This window comes from Aulostomus chinensis, chromosome 24 (genome assembly GCF_037954235.1).
Source record: "Aulostomus chinensis isolate RoL2024-O1b breed Wild chromosome 24, RoL_Achi_v1.0, whole genome shotgun sequence".
In the NCBI taxonomy this organism is placed as follows: domain Eukaryota; kingdom Metazoa; phylum Chordata; class Actinopteri; order Syngnathiformes; family Aulostomidae; genus Aulostomus; species Aulostomus chinensis.
The window spans coordinates 14,276,344-14,294,416 of NC_141343.1; the positions used below are offsets into that span (position 1 = coordinate 14,276,344).

The window sequence follows — 18,073 nt, forward strand, 5'->3', positions numbered from 1 at the left end:
TCTGTCCCGTTCTCATGATCTCAACAACTCAAGAGCAGTTTGACTTTATCCACATTTGGCATAAACGTCAACTGGGATTCAAGGATAACCTGAAAAGACTTTGATAGTTAAAGGTCACGGCAACTCTTACGAAAGTGTTGACTCAGCGGTGAGATGAAGGGAATTGAGGGAATTTTTTCAAATATTGTAGAAGAAACCCTCCACAGGGACTCAAGGATGAACCGTGTTGGTGCTTGCGGTTCGAACTTCCTGTTGCAGCATCAGCTCTAATAAAAGAAAAGAATATTTAGCAAGGCGTAACTATGGAAACCGTATTAATCTTAATAGGCCTGTGTGAATGCTTGAAGGAAGGTAATAGGATGTTAATTTGTTTGGATGCATTTCCTGTGTTTTAGATGGAGAAAAACTAGACATTCCTTTTCCTGTCCAGTGAGGACCACAGAGGCGTGGAGCTGCACTCTCCGATTGTATCATCCAAGTGGAGCAGGGAGAAGGCGGAGGCGTGAAGAGGTAAACGCAAAAAACAGAAAAAGATTGGTGGAGAAGCATGTGCAGAAAGCTAAAAAAAAAAAAAAAAAAAAAGATTAAGACAAAAAACAAGCCCTCCTGGCTATGTCTCCAAGAAGACAACCCTAATGAATGGATGTGTGTGTGAGGCTGAGAGAACTTCCCAGATTTGTGGTATTTTCATGCTGAGTCAACATATACATTAAGCGAAGTCAGACTTTGGTGTGTAATCGGTTTACTGGCTGCAGATGTGCTGATCGAACGTGACTCACTCTTTCACTGTGCGACTGTTGTGTTTTGTGTGGTGGAAGTTCTCAAGTGTGAGTGTTTCAAATATCGTGTGGCTCCCAGGATTTAACATCTGAACAGCGCGGAAAACAAGAAAGTACGCACACAAGCGCCCCGCATTCTTGAATATTGGGCTGTTTAGTCTGGGGGTTTTTTTGGTCTCAAATCCTTGAACGTTTTAGGACCCACAAGAGCGCCAGTAACTGGACGAGTGCAGACTGGGGATGCGTGATAATAATGCACAATTAATAATGATGAGCCAAACTTTGAGGAAAGAACGCTTGGCACAGCAGAAGTTGGTTTGCTTTCATTTAGTTCGTTCAGGCTTGAAGTCTAACGCCTCCGTGCCAGCAACACCTGAGGGCTGGCGGCATGTTTTGGAGTTGTCCATCCCATTTTTGTTCCCGTGATATCTCTGTAAAGCCTTGCAGGAACTTCTCCGAATTTGGCACGAACCTCCACTGGGACTTGAGGATGATGTGACTGGAGTTCAGTGGCTCTACGTCACAGGTCAGGGTCGCTGTAACCTCACATGTGCATGCATGATATCTCTTCCGTTCTCATAGCGTGATGTTTTAGGGACACCTTGAGGGGATTTCTCCAAATTGGGCACATCCACTGGGATTGCAGGATGAGCTGAAAAGAATTTGATTGTCAAGGTCAAAGTCAGAGTCACTGTCACCTCACAAGTGCATGATATCTGTCCCATTCGTATCCGTGCGGTAGCTCCAGAATTAGACTTTGGTGGTCAACGGTCAAGGCCATTGTCCCCTCAGAGGAGAGCAATATCGAAGGAAAGCCACTGGAACTCCATGATGAACCACAAAGATTTTAGTCTTCACAGGCCAAAGATAAAGATCTGCGTTGTCAGTTTTCAATTTGGTCTCTCAAGTGTTTGTCTTCCTGGGTAAAACTAAAGATGTCCACTGTGATTGTGACAGGAGAGGACAGGGTGAAGTTAGACGAGGCAACTTAACAAGAAGAGAAACTTAACGTGAGCTCGTCCTTCACTGAGCTGACTCATCGAGTTTAACAAAAGCCGTTGGTTCATCGCCCTCAGGTGCTTCTGCTGATGTTTTATTGGCACCAGCAGGAGGGAATACGGTAAATCTCAAGCTTCTGACTTTACCAGTTGCAGCCTGTCAGTGGCAACATCTTTACTGAACTAAATCTGACCTGATACATCGAGACACTTCATTTTAAAGCTGACGAAAGCCCGGCAAGTTAAATCCAAACACATGTGTGCACACACAAACACACACACACTTCCAGATGTGGTTTTTGCATACATGCTGCTGAAAGCGTTGTTCTCCCACTGCGAAAAAAGGTCAGCGGTGTTTAAGCTCTGTTGTCTGTCAACAAACTCCAATGATAAACCAGCTCTCACTGGTTTGCTACATCCATGTTAACCGCCTGAACAAGAGTGTTACATTTATCATTGCACTCTCACACACACACACTATCTCTCTCTCTCTCTCTCCCTCACACACACACACACACACGCACCCACACACACATACACACCCTTCACAGGCGGGGAAAGGTCAGGCCATTAAGTTTCACCTTTGTCTTTGTAACATTCGTCTTTTGTCTGCAAGAAGCAAATGTTAAAAGGGGTCAGTTCTACTTTTCCATATTGTTGACATGTTGTTGGACATCAATTTTAGGCTAACTGGAGTGTCCTGAAGGTCTGATTTGTCACAGCATTCCAATAACTGGAGGGCATCCCACCACGAAGGCCGTATGACGGCACTTGGACAGTAAAACCTCAGCCAGACTTGCTACGTTTCACAGATCTGCCCCCAGACTTCACGGGTTAGTCCTCGGCCCATGCTGCACCCCTCCACCAAATACAGTGAAAATCAGCTTCAAAGTTTTCATGCTGACGGAAAACCAAGCAGCACTGATGATGTAAAAATTTAGCATAGCAGTGCAGGAGATGTCCCTGCCCACAAATCATGTTCTCCACACTCAAGGGAACAAGTTCCTTTAACCAGTCCTCAGAAAAATCCCCCTTCCCACAAAAGTCAGGAGTCAAATGACTCCATCTCTAATGTCGTATCCCTCAGACCCCCTTTTGGACTCCATTTCTGTCCATCTAAGTCTGTTTAATTCAACACATACGCCCTGTATCTAGATTCATTTGATGGGTGTTATTCCCTCGCAGCCAGAGACTTCTCCATAATGATGACAAATACTCATCAGATCATTCCCACCCAGTTCAGTTCTGCATCAGTCCCCACAGATGTTCCTCAGATTACTGTAACAGAGCAGATTCCATCACGCCTCCATCTGTTCTTACAACCCCAATGAAACATTTGATTTTCATAACAAAGTGATCTCATTTGAGTTTAACAGGACAACAATTCACTGCACTTTGTTACCCTTCGACGTTCATCCAGGACAATGCCAAGAAAACTCTTTTACGCTGAGATTTCTTTGTGTGCGTCTCGTCACGTCCACCAAAAACAGCACATCAGTTCCTGAACCCTAACTTCCACCTCCAAGACAAACATTCGAACGCTACAGATTTATTGCCATTCATTTAGCACGTTGGATTTTACCTTAGAGATGTAAGCTTTGATGCCTTCGGCCAGTTTGATGCACGGTTCCCCGAAGAGTTGGGCCAGCTGGTCTGGGATGTCCTGGTCCTTATCCAGAGCGTTCAACAGACTCAGGCACTTCAGCTCCTCCGTCACCCCCTGACTACGCACCTACAGGACAAACACATCTGACCGTTAACAAGAGGCTCCAGCCCTGATTGCACTATTATAATCCCACACATACAGCAAATGAAGACATGTATGTGAGTAACGACTGCTGGGGCGTCCATTCATAAAACATTTAGAGATGGAAAAAAGGAGAGCCGGACTTTGATGCCAAACATCACACTAAAAGGGCCCAAAACATCAACGGGAAATGAAACCTGAGAGTTCGACCGCCATATGCAGAACTTGCAGCACCACCGTACAACGGTGCAGGGTAGAAAAACATTTTGAGCAAATTACCGTACAAAAACTACTCTTCGTACTCCAGCAAACATCTAATATGAAGCTGTCATTTTTATTTTTCATGCCCTCGAGTCAATTCATAATATTAAACCTTTTTTTTTTATAAATCCCAGACCACCATCAAGACCAACAGCCTATCTCTAAAAACCTAAGATAGAAATATGACAATGTTTTAAAAAAAAAACTAAACCGACCCGAGCAAAAGAGCTTTTCTTTCCAAATCCTATATTTTGGAGTAAATCTTGTAGTACAATTACATGAAGTGCTAATTTGTTTTTGCAAATTTGTCTTTATTATAACTGTGTTACCCGTGTTTTCATACATTATTTAATTTACTTTTATTGCTCTCCTGGAACATTCCAACCAGTCCTGCCATCCGTCTCTCTCTGCAATCATGCTCCACGTTTCTCCTGCATCTGTTTTTCATTTTTTAAGCCCCCCCCCCCCCTTCTCCTCTTCTTGTTTCTTCTCAGTTTGCATCAGTTGCTGCACCTGTTTACTATTTGGGTAAATGTCTTGTTGTGTTGTCGCATCTCTGGTCTTTGTATTACTGATAACGACTTGGAGAAAAAACCATTTTTAAATGGCAGAACCACACCACGGGTGTAATATGAGCATCCAGGAGTTGTAACAGCTTGAGCTTTATTTTTTGGCACACATGCTGGAGCAGAAATACAACTCCTTATGTAACGATTACCCTCTCGGACGGGTCCTCCGCACTCGCATCCGTATCAAGACCTCTAATAAGAAACCATCAAATCCTCTGAAGCAAAGGGGAAATTGTTTCTCCTCCCTTTTGCTTCGCCTCCCATTTGGCTTCCATCTAAAACATTTTCGTGTAATTTCGGGCAGCACGGGTCGTATAAGACATCTTTGGGAAAAGTAGACTTTGGTGTGTGTGTGTGTGCCCTTCAGGGAGGTTGTAATGGAAGCGTCACGGTCTGAAAGTCCTGCTAATGATGCTATAACAAGCACTGATGAGGCGAGAACCCCCCTTTTTATTTTTATTAATATCTTTCTGCTTGACCCTGTTCTCTAATGAAACCCTGTCTTTTCATTCACTGTTGTCATACCACTTCCCTCTGAGCCTGTTGATGCTTGAACGGATCTCCCCGTTCCTGGAGAAGATGGTGTGTGTGTGTGTGTGTGTGGTGTGTGGAATTAAACCACGCGGGAAGGAGGGGGGCATTTACGGGAAGCTCTGGGGTTTCTATGGGAGAATAGGGCCACATCTCCGCCGCCCCCAAAAGGCGTGACTCATTTCTCTTAATGAGTTCAGGGACTAATCACGAATAGTCTAATGAGACACACATGTCATCATTCCAGTCAGCCCCAAGGCTCTTCATATCAAGTATCATATATATATTGTCTTCAAAAATACTTCAAGTTGCAATAACAGGCAAGCCAAGACAACGGACCAGAAAGGCAAACTTTCCAAAGTCCATTTTTCTGTTGGATTAATTTGTTTCTTACTGTGAAGAAAAGGCAAAAAAGGTGTCAGGGCTCAAAAGGTGATTTGGGCAAATATCACTCATCTACATCTTTTCCTTCAGCGCCGGTGAAGAAATTCACTATAAGGCAGTTTCGGTTTTGCCAAAATGGCTGTTCTTGATTGTGGCATCGACTTCGTCCTGAGTGATCGGATCACAAGTGGACAACTTATGAACCACTTGCACTTTGCACGTTTTTAACTGGCATATTTAAAAAAATAACAACAACAACAACAAAAAAACGCACACATACATCAGAGATGTCAAAAATGATGTACAGTGAAAAGTACAGATATTATTGCAGTACCGACCATACATGACAGCAAAAACGTAATGGCGAAACTTTGACCCAACACAAACCAAACCCTGGGCTTGCAGAACGGTTCAATCCACATCAGATATATTGTTCCTAGTGACAATTACCCATAATCCAAAGCAGTCAAGCTCTGAGCTCCAGATAGAGTGAACAGAAAGGAGGACTGAGACCCCATCAGAGCTGAAGTGGAGCAGAAAGAAAACTCTTTCCAATGTGATGACAATGGGAACACAAAAAGAACTGAGCCCGTTTCCTGTCGGTCCACTTTTTTGACGACTCTGAGAGGACCGAGAGTGGCTCTGTTACAGACGACTGTGTGTGAAAACCCCCGAAGCTGGTCCAACAGTACCTGTATTAATGACCCTAGGCCCAGTGACTCGGATCAGGACCAGGATTCAGAACACAGACCTGCATTTGCTGGTTCTGGTTCTTTGCTGGTACACCTGTGTGACCTATCTGCAGAGTTTGAACGATATCATCTCCTCTAGACAGGACTCGAGGACGGGAAGGAGTGGAAACAAGAACCCTCGATCCAGCACGTGCTTGTGTGAGGCTGGATTTTCAGTTCCTACTGCCACCAAAACAAGGCTCCACAACTGAGTGCATATTAGAAACGTTGCTTTGTTCTTTGATTGCGCTTCTTTTATCAGCACATTGCATTGGTCGCCTGAAAGTATCACAAAAATACCATTATAAAATAGAAAAGTTCCTACAAATTTTGAGGCAGTTTTTAAGAAGAAAAAAGCCGTCGTAAAATCAAGCATTTTTGTTTGCAACCAACACAAAAAACTCTGCAGAATCCTGGAGGGACGAACAAGTAAAAATCCTGTAAAATGTACCCAGAGTAATACAAGTATTAATGTGGTCCAGTTTGCGGCGAATGTGTTTGCTGCACTTTAATGTAAAATGTAATTTGCCGTGACAAAGTTCAAATATTCCCCACAAGTACTTTGCAACACTTCATCTGTGCACCTCACACATTCATGGCTCTGTCTGTCAGCATCCCGATGAGAGAAAAGGAAGCCCAGTAGGTCGTCGTAGATCATCTGCATACAATCAGGACGCATCCCTACAAAATCTGCTGACAGTGGAGTCTGGGGAGAGACAGTTTGTCTATTGTGAAGGAGCGTGTGATGACAGCTACCACCGGCTGAAGTGTTGGGGAGGTTCTAACATGCATGAGTGCGTTTGGTGGTGCAACCAATGAAGTGAAAGTATAACTCCAAATCTTTCTTGTGCCGCTGCCAAAACACACTCCCTGTTTTGGTGGTTCTGGCTGAAGGGTTAATTGTTATTAGAAGCCATGTTTGTCTATGAGAATTAATGGTTCAGCTTTTATAAGGCATGCATTTGTGTGTGCATGCAAGGCTGTGCGTCCATTAAGTTTTGACAGGACTGGTAGGGAGTGTTTGATCTATTATGGGAAACAGGCTCATCCATGTTAGCGAGGAGATAAAGCTGGTACACATCACTGCACTAAGCTAAAAACAAGATTAAAAGCAAACTATCTGCTCCATTAGCGTATAGAGGCAAGGCCAGAGGCTAAACCAAGCTATGCAGACAAACAATTTCACCACACTGATATGCTTTCATTTCTCAGTTGGTTTTGACTTTATTACACAAACTATGTAAGATAATGCTTTGTTTTCATTCAACAATGATGCAGCAGGGAGATTCCCAAAGGAACCTTGAATGTCCGCGCAGATTAAAGGGATTTAGCAAATGCGAGTAAACTTCAAACTCAAATAAAACCTTTGACTGGCTGTTGGCATTTGTTCCAAACTTTCCTGCGATTCGTCTACTTGTGTTGGACAATTCATGATAAACAAAGAATGTTAAATCATTGTTGTGGTCATGGCAATCCGGTTAATACTTGTGACTGTAATTCAGTCTGAACTGAAGAAGTGGATCAACCAATAAGACCAATTTCCACTCCAAAAGGTACATGACGTGTATGGGTGAGGGTGATCTCCTACAGTCCCTAATGAGGTTTGTCCAAAGCCTGTTTGATTAGTGTGGTAGTTCCGTACCATGTCCCGGTACACTCCACTTTCTTGGCTCTTGGAGAAGGTTTGTCCACAGCACGGCACAGTTGCACTCTAATGTGGACATATGGCAGCTCAGTGGACGAGTAATGATAAATTCCAGGTGTGCAACGCTTCAGAGAAAGTGTATGGCTTTGAACCAATAAGCCAACTTAAGAGTAATGGGGTCCAGTTTGGAAACGCCGTCCAAACCATTAGAAAACGCCCTGAAGGACCGGAGAACCACTGAGCGCATAATTAGCTTATGCTAGCTCTCATTAACCCTCACAGTGCAGGCTACAGTGAGTGCAGCTAATTGATGACAAGGGATGCATGATGTTGGTTTTTTTGCGCATCACTGATATGTCGTCATTTTCCAATTTATTTCTCCGATAGCCGGTACATCACCGTTGCCGTCATGCTATCCAAATTTACTACATTCTGAAAAAACCCATGTAAACATTGTGAACTTGAAAAAGTAATGTTCCAAAGTACGCACTTAGGTAATACATTTACTTCATTGAAGCAGAGATTTTAGCAGAACTGGATGGATGTAAACACACTAAATCACTAAATATTTTTTAAAATCTACTGATAGCCACGATGCGCCGATCTTATCTCGCATTCCTGTTGACGACGTGAGCGTGCTACGGCTAAGTCGTGCCAGCAGAGGAATTTGGAGGAGGGACAAAGTGTGCTTCAGAACCACAACAAGGCTACCATGAGCCAAGTGCGACTGCACCTTCAAAAAAGTCTTCCTGGTTCTATCACCTAATAAATGTCACAACAGTTGTTTGTTTTCTTATTTTAGGAGAAGAGTGTACGGTGGCTTTCAGGCTAGTTAAAATCAACTTTATTGCCACTTTAAAAAACAACATTTGTTTCTCATCAGCTATTTCCATTTAAAAGGGCCACAGCAATTTTTATCCTTGGTCTTTTTATCCCTGAGTTTTGTTTTCCACTGTTGTTGCTGTCTTGACGACGACCATTCACGCTAACTCGCTTCTTCTTGTTCCAAATAACATTTAAGATTCTTCATTTAGCAAAACGTCTCACATCAGTAATGGTTAGCCAGCGCCGGCGACCACTTCCCCTTACTATTTTCTCTTTCAACCAGCGCTACCAAATTCAAGCCGTCACTAGCGGTATTTGTTGTGTCCGTTCCGAGCCACCGTAGAGGCACTGAGTATTTCTATAATATGCCTGGGTTTTTCCACACAGAAAACCAGAGAGAAACGGAACAAATCTCAGTTTGAAAGGATTATTCACTACAGAAAACAGATATGATCATTATGTCCAATTTATGCTGATACATGCTCTAGTTGCTACAATTAGCCCCTGAAAATGTTCCTCTTGCACGTGATAGTCAGTCCAGCTCACTACTGACGGATCGGGTTCTTCTTCCCTCCAAGTTCGGCCTCCCATGAGAAGCTTTTCCTTCATTTTTCAAACTGCTTCTCTGAGCCGTCCGAGCCAAAATCCTGACTTGCTTGAGCTGTCCAGTTCATTTGTCTTACATGACTGTGCGATTACATCGCCAGCGCCATCACTTGCATCATGACAATATCTTCTGCTCCTCTTGTGGCCAAGAGTAATTAGATCAATGTTTAAAGTGACTTGATCAGATATTTCCTCTGTGTGTGTGTGTGTGTGTGGTGTATGTGTGTGTGTGGTGTGTGTGTGTGTGTGTGCCGGTGATGTAAAACCGCTGGAAAGCAGAAAGGGAAAATGTGAGAGACATTTGTTGGCCAGTATGGACATGTATGCCTCCAGAGATGGAGGACTCAGCCTCCACGTCATTACCCTGCCCTGGGAGAATGCAACTGGAACCGCTCCACTGGTTTTTAAACCATTTGGAGAAGATCCCCCAACCCCATCCTCCTGAGTGCTCCGTTTACTGCAGTTTCTCATTGCCAAATCCCAACTCAAATCCTAAAATTGCAAAATTGGCCCTATTAGTGATCATTTTAGCAACAAAGCTCCGCCCCACTGAGTCAACACCAACAAATCAATAAAGTGACGGCAGACCAGCCTCAGCAGCTGTGAAACCTCAAGTCTCTTGGTGGTTTATTAGAGCTGATTAAGGACTTGACTCAGACACAAAGGTCTAATGAGGGCTAACAACCATACAAGCAGTTGTTTTTTCTTCAAGCAACATGCATAACTCTACTTTAAGGACATACTGCATGTTGCCAAACAACTGAGATTCTCTCTATACACCTCTGCATTTTTTCAAAATGTTGACATTGATGGCTTTTCCTTCCCTCTGGTTCCTGTATGGAATAGCTCCGTTGGGCCCGTTAAGCAGTCAAACACAGGTAGACACACGCTAAAGACATTCAGCTGCGCACCAGAGCTGATGCAACTCTCCGCTGAGCTGTTAACGTAGAGGTTTAATGTCTATATGTGATCTCGAGTCAAATGTCAGAGGAGGGTGAGGTTGACTTTTAAGGGATGTTTGATCAAGGCACCTTCGCACCGCCAAGGATCATCATTGGCTGAAAGACAAGGGGGCGTTCAGGGTGTCTACGGCGCCCATGTTGGAGGTTTGATTAGATCCATCTTCCTCTAGAGCTGGAAACAGGATCAAATACTTCTGTTGTCAATTGATCAAGTATGCGTTTTTGTAATATTTACCACGTGAAAAGGGAATTTTACTGTTAACTAGATACCTCTTCAGATACAACTTCTGCTTGCCTTGTAAAAACAAGGGTCCAAAAGTGGGCAGAGCTGAAGAGAGGGCCATTCTTACACTGGAATGGCAACAAGTAAAATGCATATGATGCAATTGATGTCACGAATTTAAAAAAAACAAATCAATATGATCCCTTTAAAAGTTAAGTAAAAGTTTTATAAAACTGGGCATTGTTCCATTAAAAGGGATCTGCCAAAGACTGAACGGATTCTTCCACACTCCGCCCCTCCTCCAAGTCATGACAATTGGCTTGGAATTCTTACCGTAATCCTGCTAATAGATGGGGAAACAGATTGTGGAAGGAACCGTAGCTTCCTTGACAGAGGTCACCACATTTCTGCTTTTTGGGGCAATGAAACTGTGGAGGTACTTTGGCCGAAAGTGCTCAAAGAACATTCTCAAAACTGTCAGGATGTTATTTTTGGGCCTTGAACCAAAACTTGAGTAATTTATAGCGAATGAATGCTCTCCAAATAGTAGAGCTAAACTTGGATAATCCCTGCTGGGGAGCTTTTGGTCAACATCAGTGCTGCAGCAGGCATTTTGAAATGATGCACTCGCTGCCCTGTCTTAACCAGGGGACATGAGGGGACGGCTGTCTCTGTCCAGTTGGATGATCAGGCTCCGGGGGAACAGCCAGGAGGGGGAGGGAGGAAGGGTCCGGGCTGACAGAGCTCCTGTGATCTTGATGCCGGCTCTCTCAGGAAGTACCGAACAATACTTCACTGTTCCCTCCCTGTGTGAGAGTGTGCGCATGTACATATGTATTTCGTGTGTGTGTCGGTGTGTGGCCTACCCTCAGTGTGTGTATATGCAATGGAGAGTGTGTGTTCTTGGCTGGCCCTCGCTGGACCGCAAACCCTGAAAAGAATATCTCGGAGGGCTACTTGGAAACCCTGCTGTAATTGTGTGTGTGTTCATTTGTGTATGTGGGAGTGTGTGTATGCAGGCTTGGGAGTTCCTTGGCAGTCCGAAACTTTCATTTGAAGGGATTAGGAAGAAGAGAAGGCAGCCACGTAATTCAAACCCAGCAGGCCAGAGGTCCGGATCAAGAGAGTGCACTGCAAAAACTCAACATCTTCCAGCGTATATAAGTCACAAACTCAGAACAGGTCATATTTTAGGAGCACATTCGCTTACTTACTAACAGCTTTTTATTGCGACAGGTAGAATTTCTGGTTAAATTTTACGGTTCATTGTCTTAAAAACAAAACCCATCTCACTGAAACCCATAGAAATGAGACAGATTTCAGCAGAGTCTTGGGGGCCGGCGATATATAGCACAAAAAAAAAGCACACGAGAAATCACTCGCAGCAATGCAGCACATAAATCAGTTAACCCAAACACGGAGGCACGGATGTACACAATAGCAGAAGTGAAACCAGACATGCCGGAGCACACAACGCAGTAGAACCAGCTTCATCATGTTGAGTAACACCCTGCTGTGCGCTAACAGACCGTGGCTGAAAGCATTCGAGCACAGATATAAAGCTGTGGATCATCAGAAGTGATTGTTACTAGCTGGCACCTGACAACTATCGCAAATTCTTTATGAACGGAGGAGAAGGATTGCAGTTTCCTCGCTGTACAAAATGAAATGCCACACTTCTGAGGATTTTCTGCTTCAGTGAAGTAAAACGAATAGAATCGCTCCAGCAGGATTTCCAGCAAAAACGCTTGGCTTCCAGCTCAGAAATCTCTTAGAAAATCTTTGATTTTACTGGTTGGGCCTCTTAGATGGCGCTCTGGGGGTCCAACCAGCGGACCCAGAGGAACGGCCTGGACTTTTTTGCAGTTTGGCGTCGATGTTTTCTGGAATCCAGGTACAGGTGGACCCAAAACCACTGCCCAAGGCGGTTGACGCGCAACTTTTTGGTATCAACCACTCATGTACAGCGGTTGAGCACAGTGGGACCAAAAAGTTGTATCATATCCATAGAAAAGAATTGAGTTGTAAAAAAAAACTAATAATAATGCATTTAGAATATAATGGATGTCCTTTTAGATGGTTGAGAAGCTCATACATCATAATTTTGGATGAATGAATATGAATATCAGAATTATGAATGTGGTATTTTTGGGGCAAAACACTCAGAAAGCAACCAATAAAGGTTTTGTGCCTTTAGCGTACTCACAAATAGCTCTCTCGTATTCAGTAAGTGTTTTTTTCTCTCTTCCTGCTTGATTTGTGTGAGACTCAAGACTGCAGAAAGAGCATACCACATACATGTAGCTTGAAGCTAATGGCTACTTAGAGCTAACAGCAAAACTGCCCCAAAAAGGTCAATGAATGAAACTCTAAATCACATTGTTCAATAAAACCAACTTCTACGTACGTCCAGCCATGTGCTCAGGAGTTGACAACAATTTGATTTAAGCAAAAATAACAAACGAGAACACTTCCTGTTCAGCGCTAACGTGAACCAGCACGCGTCTCATTATTGCACTCGACCTTGAGTCCTAATTTCTCAAAATGAGAGCTGAAAACCACACAAATTAAATAAATGCACAAATTCCGTCAAGAGCCACATTCCTCTCACAGCCTTGCAGAGCCGTGATTAGCCTTCACGCTGTTGAACGTAACGAGAACCAATGAAGCACGCGTGCTTTCAGGGAATTTATCCACAGTAATAAACACCAGTCTACTGCATTATGACGAGGTGGGCACGCTGGCCATCTATGACCTTTGAACTTCGGCAGCGGCTGGAAGAACGACTCAGCTTGGCTCTTCATCCTCACACGGTGGCTCTTTGACTCTCTTTGGTGAAATCTGGCGCGAAACACTCATTACAAAAAAAACTGCAACGTGTTTAGTTTTTAACTAAAGCAGGAGACTCGTGAGTTTGCCCGAGCGCACAAGCTTCTGGTTACTGTGCCGTATATCTACAAGGGTGTAAATGAGCTCGCTGAAGTTTTAATTCACCTGGTAATGCATCTGCGTGTTTATGAACTTACTTTGAAGCGTACGGTTTACAAGCATGGTTTGCATTCAGTGTGAGCGAACCTTGGTTTCTGCAGGTTTGTGTGTGTTCAGCGTTTGGCAGATTGCCAGCGTGATGAAGACATGCTGCCAGATCCATCAGTGCTACGCAGCTTTCCCAGCAATCCATCATGTTTAAGAGCCATCAGGCAGGGCACTTTTCTGTTCACGAGTTTCTGATTTGCCAACCAAAGGTATTTACAAGGAGAAAAAAAAATACCGGGCCATTTCGATTATGAACACTGGATAAACTGTGAGTTTCCACCTCATTCGGCAGCGAGGGCCAAGCTTTTGTCTGCAGTGAAAAAGGCAGACACTCTCCCACAAAAGGCCTGCCAGAGCCCAGCGCACACTCAGAAAAGCTTTCATGGGAGTATTTTAAACAGGGGAGCCAAAGGCGCAATCATTAGAGGGCTGGAGAACAGAAACCACTGTTTTAAAGAGTGCAACCACATGCATCCTGACCTTACCTCACATGCCAGCATCAGTTTGCTTCAAACTGGAGCGTCCAATGCGAAGGCTTAAAATAAATTGAATACGTTTAACTCGTTATTCTCCTGAGTATTGGCTGCTTGTTGGATTTCATACTGCCGTCCGCCTAAATATAGACGAGCAAGATCTTGGTTGAGTTCATTGATGCTATATTAAGCTTAAACAGCACCACCATAATGCCTAAAAGCTATATCGTATTTCTGGGTAAAGAAGGAATTATGACACATCCCAGTTTCATCAATGTGAAGAAATTCAATCTAATCTGTTTTAGCTTAGCTCATAGACAGAGTAGTGGCCCAAAAAGTGTTAGCACTGTTGAATGTGCGATTCGCACAAATGCCTGAAACAAGGTCGGTGGTTAGCACAAAATGAAGATAGTTTAAAGTTGTGTTCTACGGCATAAAATACGTCAGTCCATTTGGAAGCGTCTTAAAAGTGGCTAAACTAGAGTTTCTTCACGGATACTAAACGGCATCACATTGAAAAACCAAAGAAACGCAAAGCTGGTTGTGACGTTACAGTCATGCATCGGTGGTGCAGTTCATTCGTAGCGTAACGTTAGCTTTGTACTGCTAACGATTGTGCTTGTCCTCCAGAAAGCGTAAAAGTCAATCTAATTAGTGAAGCCCAAAGGAACCCATGGATGAACCCTAAGTTCCCGGAGTAGCCTACAAAAATATGACTGGTTGATGGGTGGATGCGATGACATCATTTGTTGAAATTGGTTGGTAGATGCTTATGTGAGCATGCAGCATATTTTCTTTCACAGGAAAAAGTAACTTCTTGCATTTCTATATAAAAACAAAAAAAGACACTTTCGGCCCATTTTTCATTTCAGCTCAACTTCAGAAAGGTTAGGAGATTCATCAGCTAATCATTTAATGACAAAACACCAAAAGTGATTAAAAACCCATGAAACCCCATCCTTTGTTCCGAGTTTCTGCTTCCTTTTCATCTTCTCAGTGGCTTATTTGTGTTTCTCTGAATTGCCAGTCAGCTCTGGATGTATGTTTGGTCTTGTTCAGGAGTGAGTTGACTTTGTCAAGGTCAAGACTGTTTTTCAAAACACTCCTTTAAATCAATGAATATGTTACTTCCTTTAGGCAAACCATTTTCCTTAAACTGCTCCTGACTTATGTACTACAAGAGGGTAACGTGGCCTTTTCACACCACATTTTGCCGTATCGTCACTCCTCAGAGGGCGAGACTGGGAAGAAAGACATGATTCTTTTTGTCAGAGTCACTCCTCTGATCACGTCTGTCATTGGCTGAATGAAAACCTTGTCACGGATCAAAAAGACAGAACTTAGAGACTGACTGATTACCTTTCTCTGCCTGCAGCTCTTTTGAATTTAACAGCTTAGCAGTAACATGACAGTGGCTATTGATCGTCCCGTTAAAGGTCATTTCAAGTCTTTCTTTGGAAAACTATGCAACCAAAGATTTCATCTCCGTGGCATTACTGCAGACGACCTCGGAACTTTAAAAGTACAGACTCTGACACGTCTCATGTAAACATGGAGCCTGGCGTGCAGCGCTAGTGAAACCTATACGGGCACTAAAATCGCCGCAATCTCGGCTTTTGAACATTCAGCATTTTACCGCAGGTGTTGCAGCTGACGCACGGAATGGGGCCCTCGTTGGGTAAAGAGTGGCAAAGAACTGTCAGACCTTTGCTGGCTAACAAGAACTTCCTTAATGAATTAAAGCAGTACTTCAACCAAAAAGTAGGGGTTGGTTTTTTTTTGCCTTTCAAGTACCCATTATTAAAATGTGTCCAGAATGAGGAAAGAGCTAGCAATGAAGCTAATAGTGACAGACAGTTAACAACAGCAAAACTACCCAAAAATATGAGTTTATAAACTCTCAGACTCATCATCCGGTGTCGTCCAGGTCGTCTGCAATCCACCTGTATGCCCAGTAATCCACTAAAGATCTGAGGTCATTAGAAACTACAATGCCGCAAATTCAGATCAGTAAGCCAAGATGATCGCAAGCAAGTTACACCAGGGAGTTCACCCCAAATTATTTGTTTGAAATGACACAGGAACATTCAAGTCTTGACTCAGGAAGTAACAAATGGACTGGTGACACCAGTCCACACTGGTGCTTCCGTGAGGCGCGCATGTCCTTGCACCTTTGACAACCAAAACCTTTCACTCCTTGCTCGAGTCCCGGTGGACATTTGTGCCAAGTAGGAAGACGTTTGGTGTCAGCTTTCGCCAGCTTGGAGGCATGATAACAAGCAACCAATAGTATAAGCGCGACATGCTAAGGAAGTCCATTAAGTAGCCTTTTCAAAGCTTTACAAAACAAACGTGATTCCGTTGTAATGCATTTTGTAATGAACCACAGGTAGCAAGTGGTCCTCAGAACCCTTCATACGGTCCCCACATGCTTTTGTTCCTCACCAAATAATGTCATTACTGGCAGCTGATTACTTCCTTTCCATCCTGAGCAGTGTGTGTGTGTGTGTGTTTGTTGCTTTTAGGTTTGTTATCTAGTTCGCTTTCCTTTCTCACAAGGAATGCTGCGAGTGCTCGAACAAGTTTGCCTGCTAGGTGCCTTTTTGCATGTGCTTACGGGTAATTCTTTAACCTGATTAACTGTCTTTTGTGCGAACACAACCTCACAGCAAGGCAACAGAAAGCCACTCCCAGCCTTCGCGTGCAGACCTATGACCTCTCTTTGTCAGGTTTGCTGTTTTGGATTTTATCCAGTTTAAATAAAGTTTAAAGACATACAAAGGGAGGGTGGACCTGCCCAAAAATATTCTTGTCCTTTCTGTTTTTACCTTCCTTGTTCCTTAAAACAAAGGAAGCTCCAAAGGTGAGCTGTGAGACTGATAGTTTGTCTCAACGGTCATCTGTGTTGGGACATATAAACCTCTGCTTTTGCTTCTTACGTTTCTGGTTCTTGTCATCTGGGAAGAGAGCGAGACAATAAAAGAGGGTGGAAGATTCAGATAAAAAAAAAAACAAGATCAGGGGTCAGGACATTCCTGCTTGCTTCAGTCACCTGTGCACACAAACGAGGGAAATGCTCGAGGCAACAAAGCTGACGATCGATGTGGTTGGCGACAAGAAAGACACACTTTTATTAAAAAAGTGCGACTTGTGCCCTCATTTAGTGAATCACAGGCTGAAGGTTCTCAGAACAAAGAATAGGGCCTGATTAGCTCCGGTTTGGTGAAGCACATCAGAAAAGGTTGATAGAGAGCAATTTGACAGGAGAAACCCTCAACTTCAAAGTTGGTAAGTTTTCGTGAGGTGTTTTTTTTGCCATCAGAGAAGAGTAAATCTGCATAAAAATACTTTATTTGAACAATTTTAGGGATTCCAAAAACTCTCTTTGCGTGCCTGAGCGTGCAGCTTCCCCGACTGGAAGCAATTCCTCAAGAGCGCTGAATATTTTTCGATGATGGTCAACAGTAGATGTTCTGGACAACCTCGTCCATGTTCCGCCAAGTTCCCCGATTCTTTTCATCTCCAGTCTCTGACTGCTTTGATCCTCAGTACAGACCGACAGCTTCGAAGCCATCCAGGATCCTGCCCGTCATCTCAGTCTTAGTCCTCCACCCTCAAACTCAGCAGCTGAGGCATCAGCGTGCACTCACCAGGTGTAATGGGAAGTAAAAAAAAAGACCCACAAATGTACAAATGAAAGAAAGAAAGAATACTGAGGTGATATGTTTGGACTTGTCTGGTGTTTCATCAGCCTGAAGTTGAGCAAATGAAGGCAGCGTGAACCAGTTCAGGTCAGTTTGTGGCTGTGGGGTCCTTGAGGTGTCTGTGGGTGGGCAAGTCCAGCTTGGGTGGCAAACGTTTGTCTTTTTTGTGTGTGAGGTCGGCGAGCCGAGCATGACTCAGGTGTTGTTGTAGCGACACACGTTGTAGCCGTGTTTTCTCTCTCTGGTCGGATCCAGAAACAAGGGAAGCGGTGGAAAAGCCTATTAATGTCTCTTTGGGACTTATTTTTAGTGTCATTGTTGGAAATTTGAAAAAGATGGTGCTGAAGTGTGGGAATGTGGTTTTTCCTTACACACTTATATATATACATATAAAAAAACCAAGTAATTTATTTAATCCTTTCTTTAAATATAAAAATGAACTTCAAGTGTGGAACAACTCTCATTAGGAGAAGTAGAAACACGGGACAGGGTTCCTGTGTGTTTGTGCGTGTGTGTTCATGGACAGACGCTGCCTGTGGAGCTACTGTTTTGGCTGATAGGTGACTGGTGGTGTCACCAGCTCCAACAATTAGCACACT

The 18,073-nt window shown here is 43.6% G+C and overlaps 1 protein-coding gene and 1 long non-coding RNA gene across 2 annotated transcripts in view; one reads left to right on the forward strand and one right to left on the reverse strand.

Moving 5' to 3' along the window:
• Window positions 1-656, forward strand: part of LOC147238811 (uncharacterized) — a 51,710-nt gene extending 51,054 nt beyond the window's left edge. Inside the window, exon 3 of the long non-coding RNA XR_015111828.1 lies at window positions 396-656. This is a non-coding gene — a long non-coding RNA (uncharacterized LOC147238811). The remainder of the gene's footprint in view (window positions 1-395) is intronic.
• tnfsf10l (TNF superfamily member 10, like) overlaps window positions 1-18,073 on the reverse strand; it is a 66,044-nt gene that overhangs the window by 35,521 nt on the left and 12,450 nt on the right. Inside the window, exon 2 of the mRNA XM_086197567.1 lies at window positions 3,360-3,509. Within this exon, the coding sequence (XP_086053693.1) occupies window positions 3,360-3,509 (150 nt within the window). The remainder of the gene's footprint in view (window positions 1-3,359; window positions 3,510-18,073) is intronic.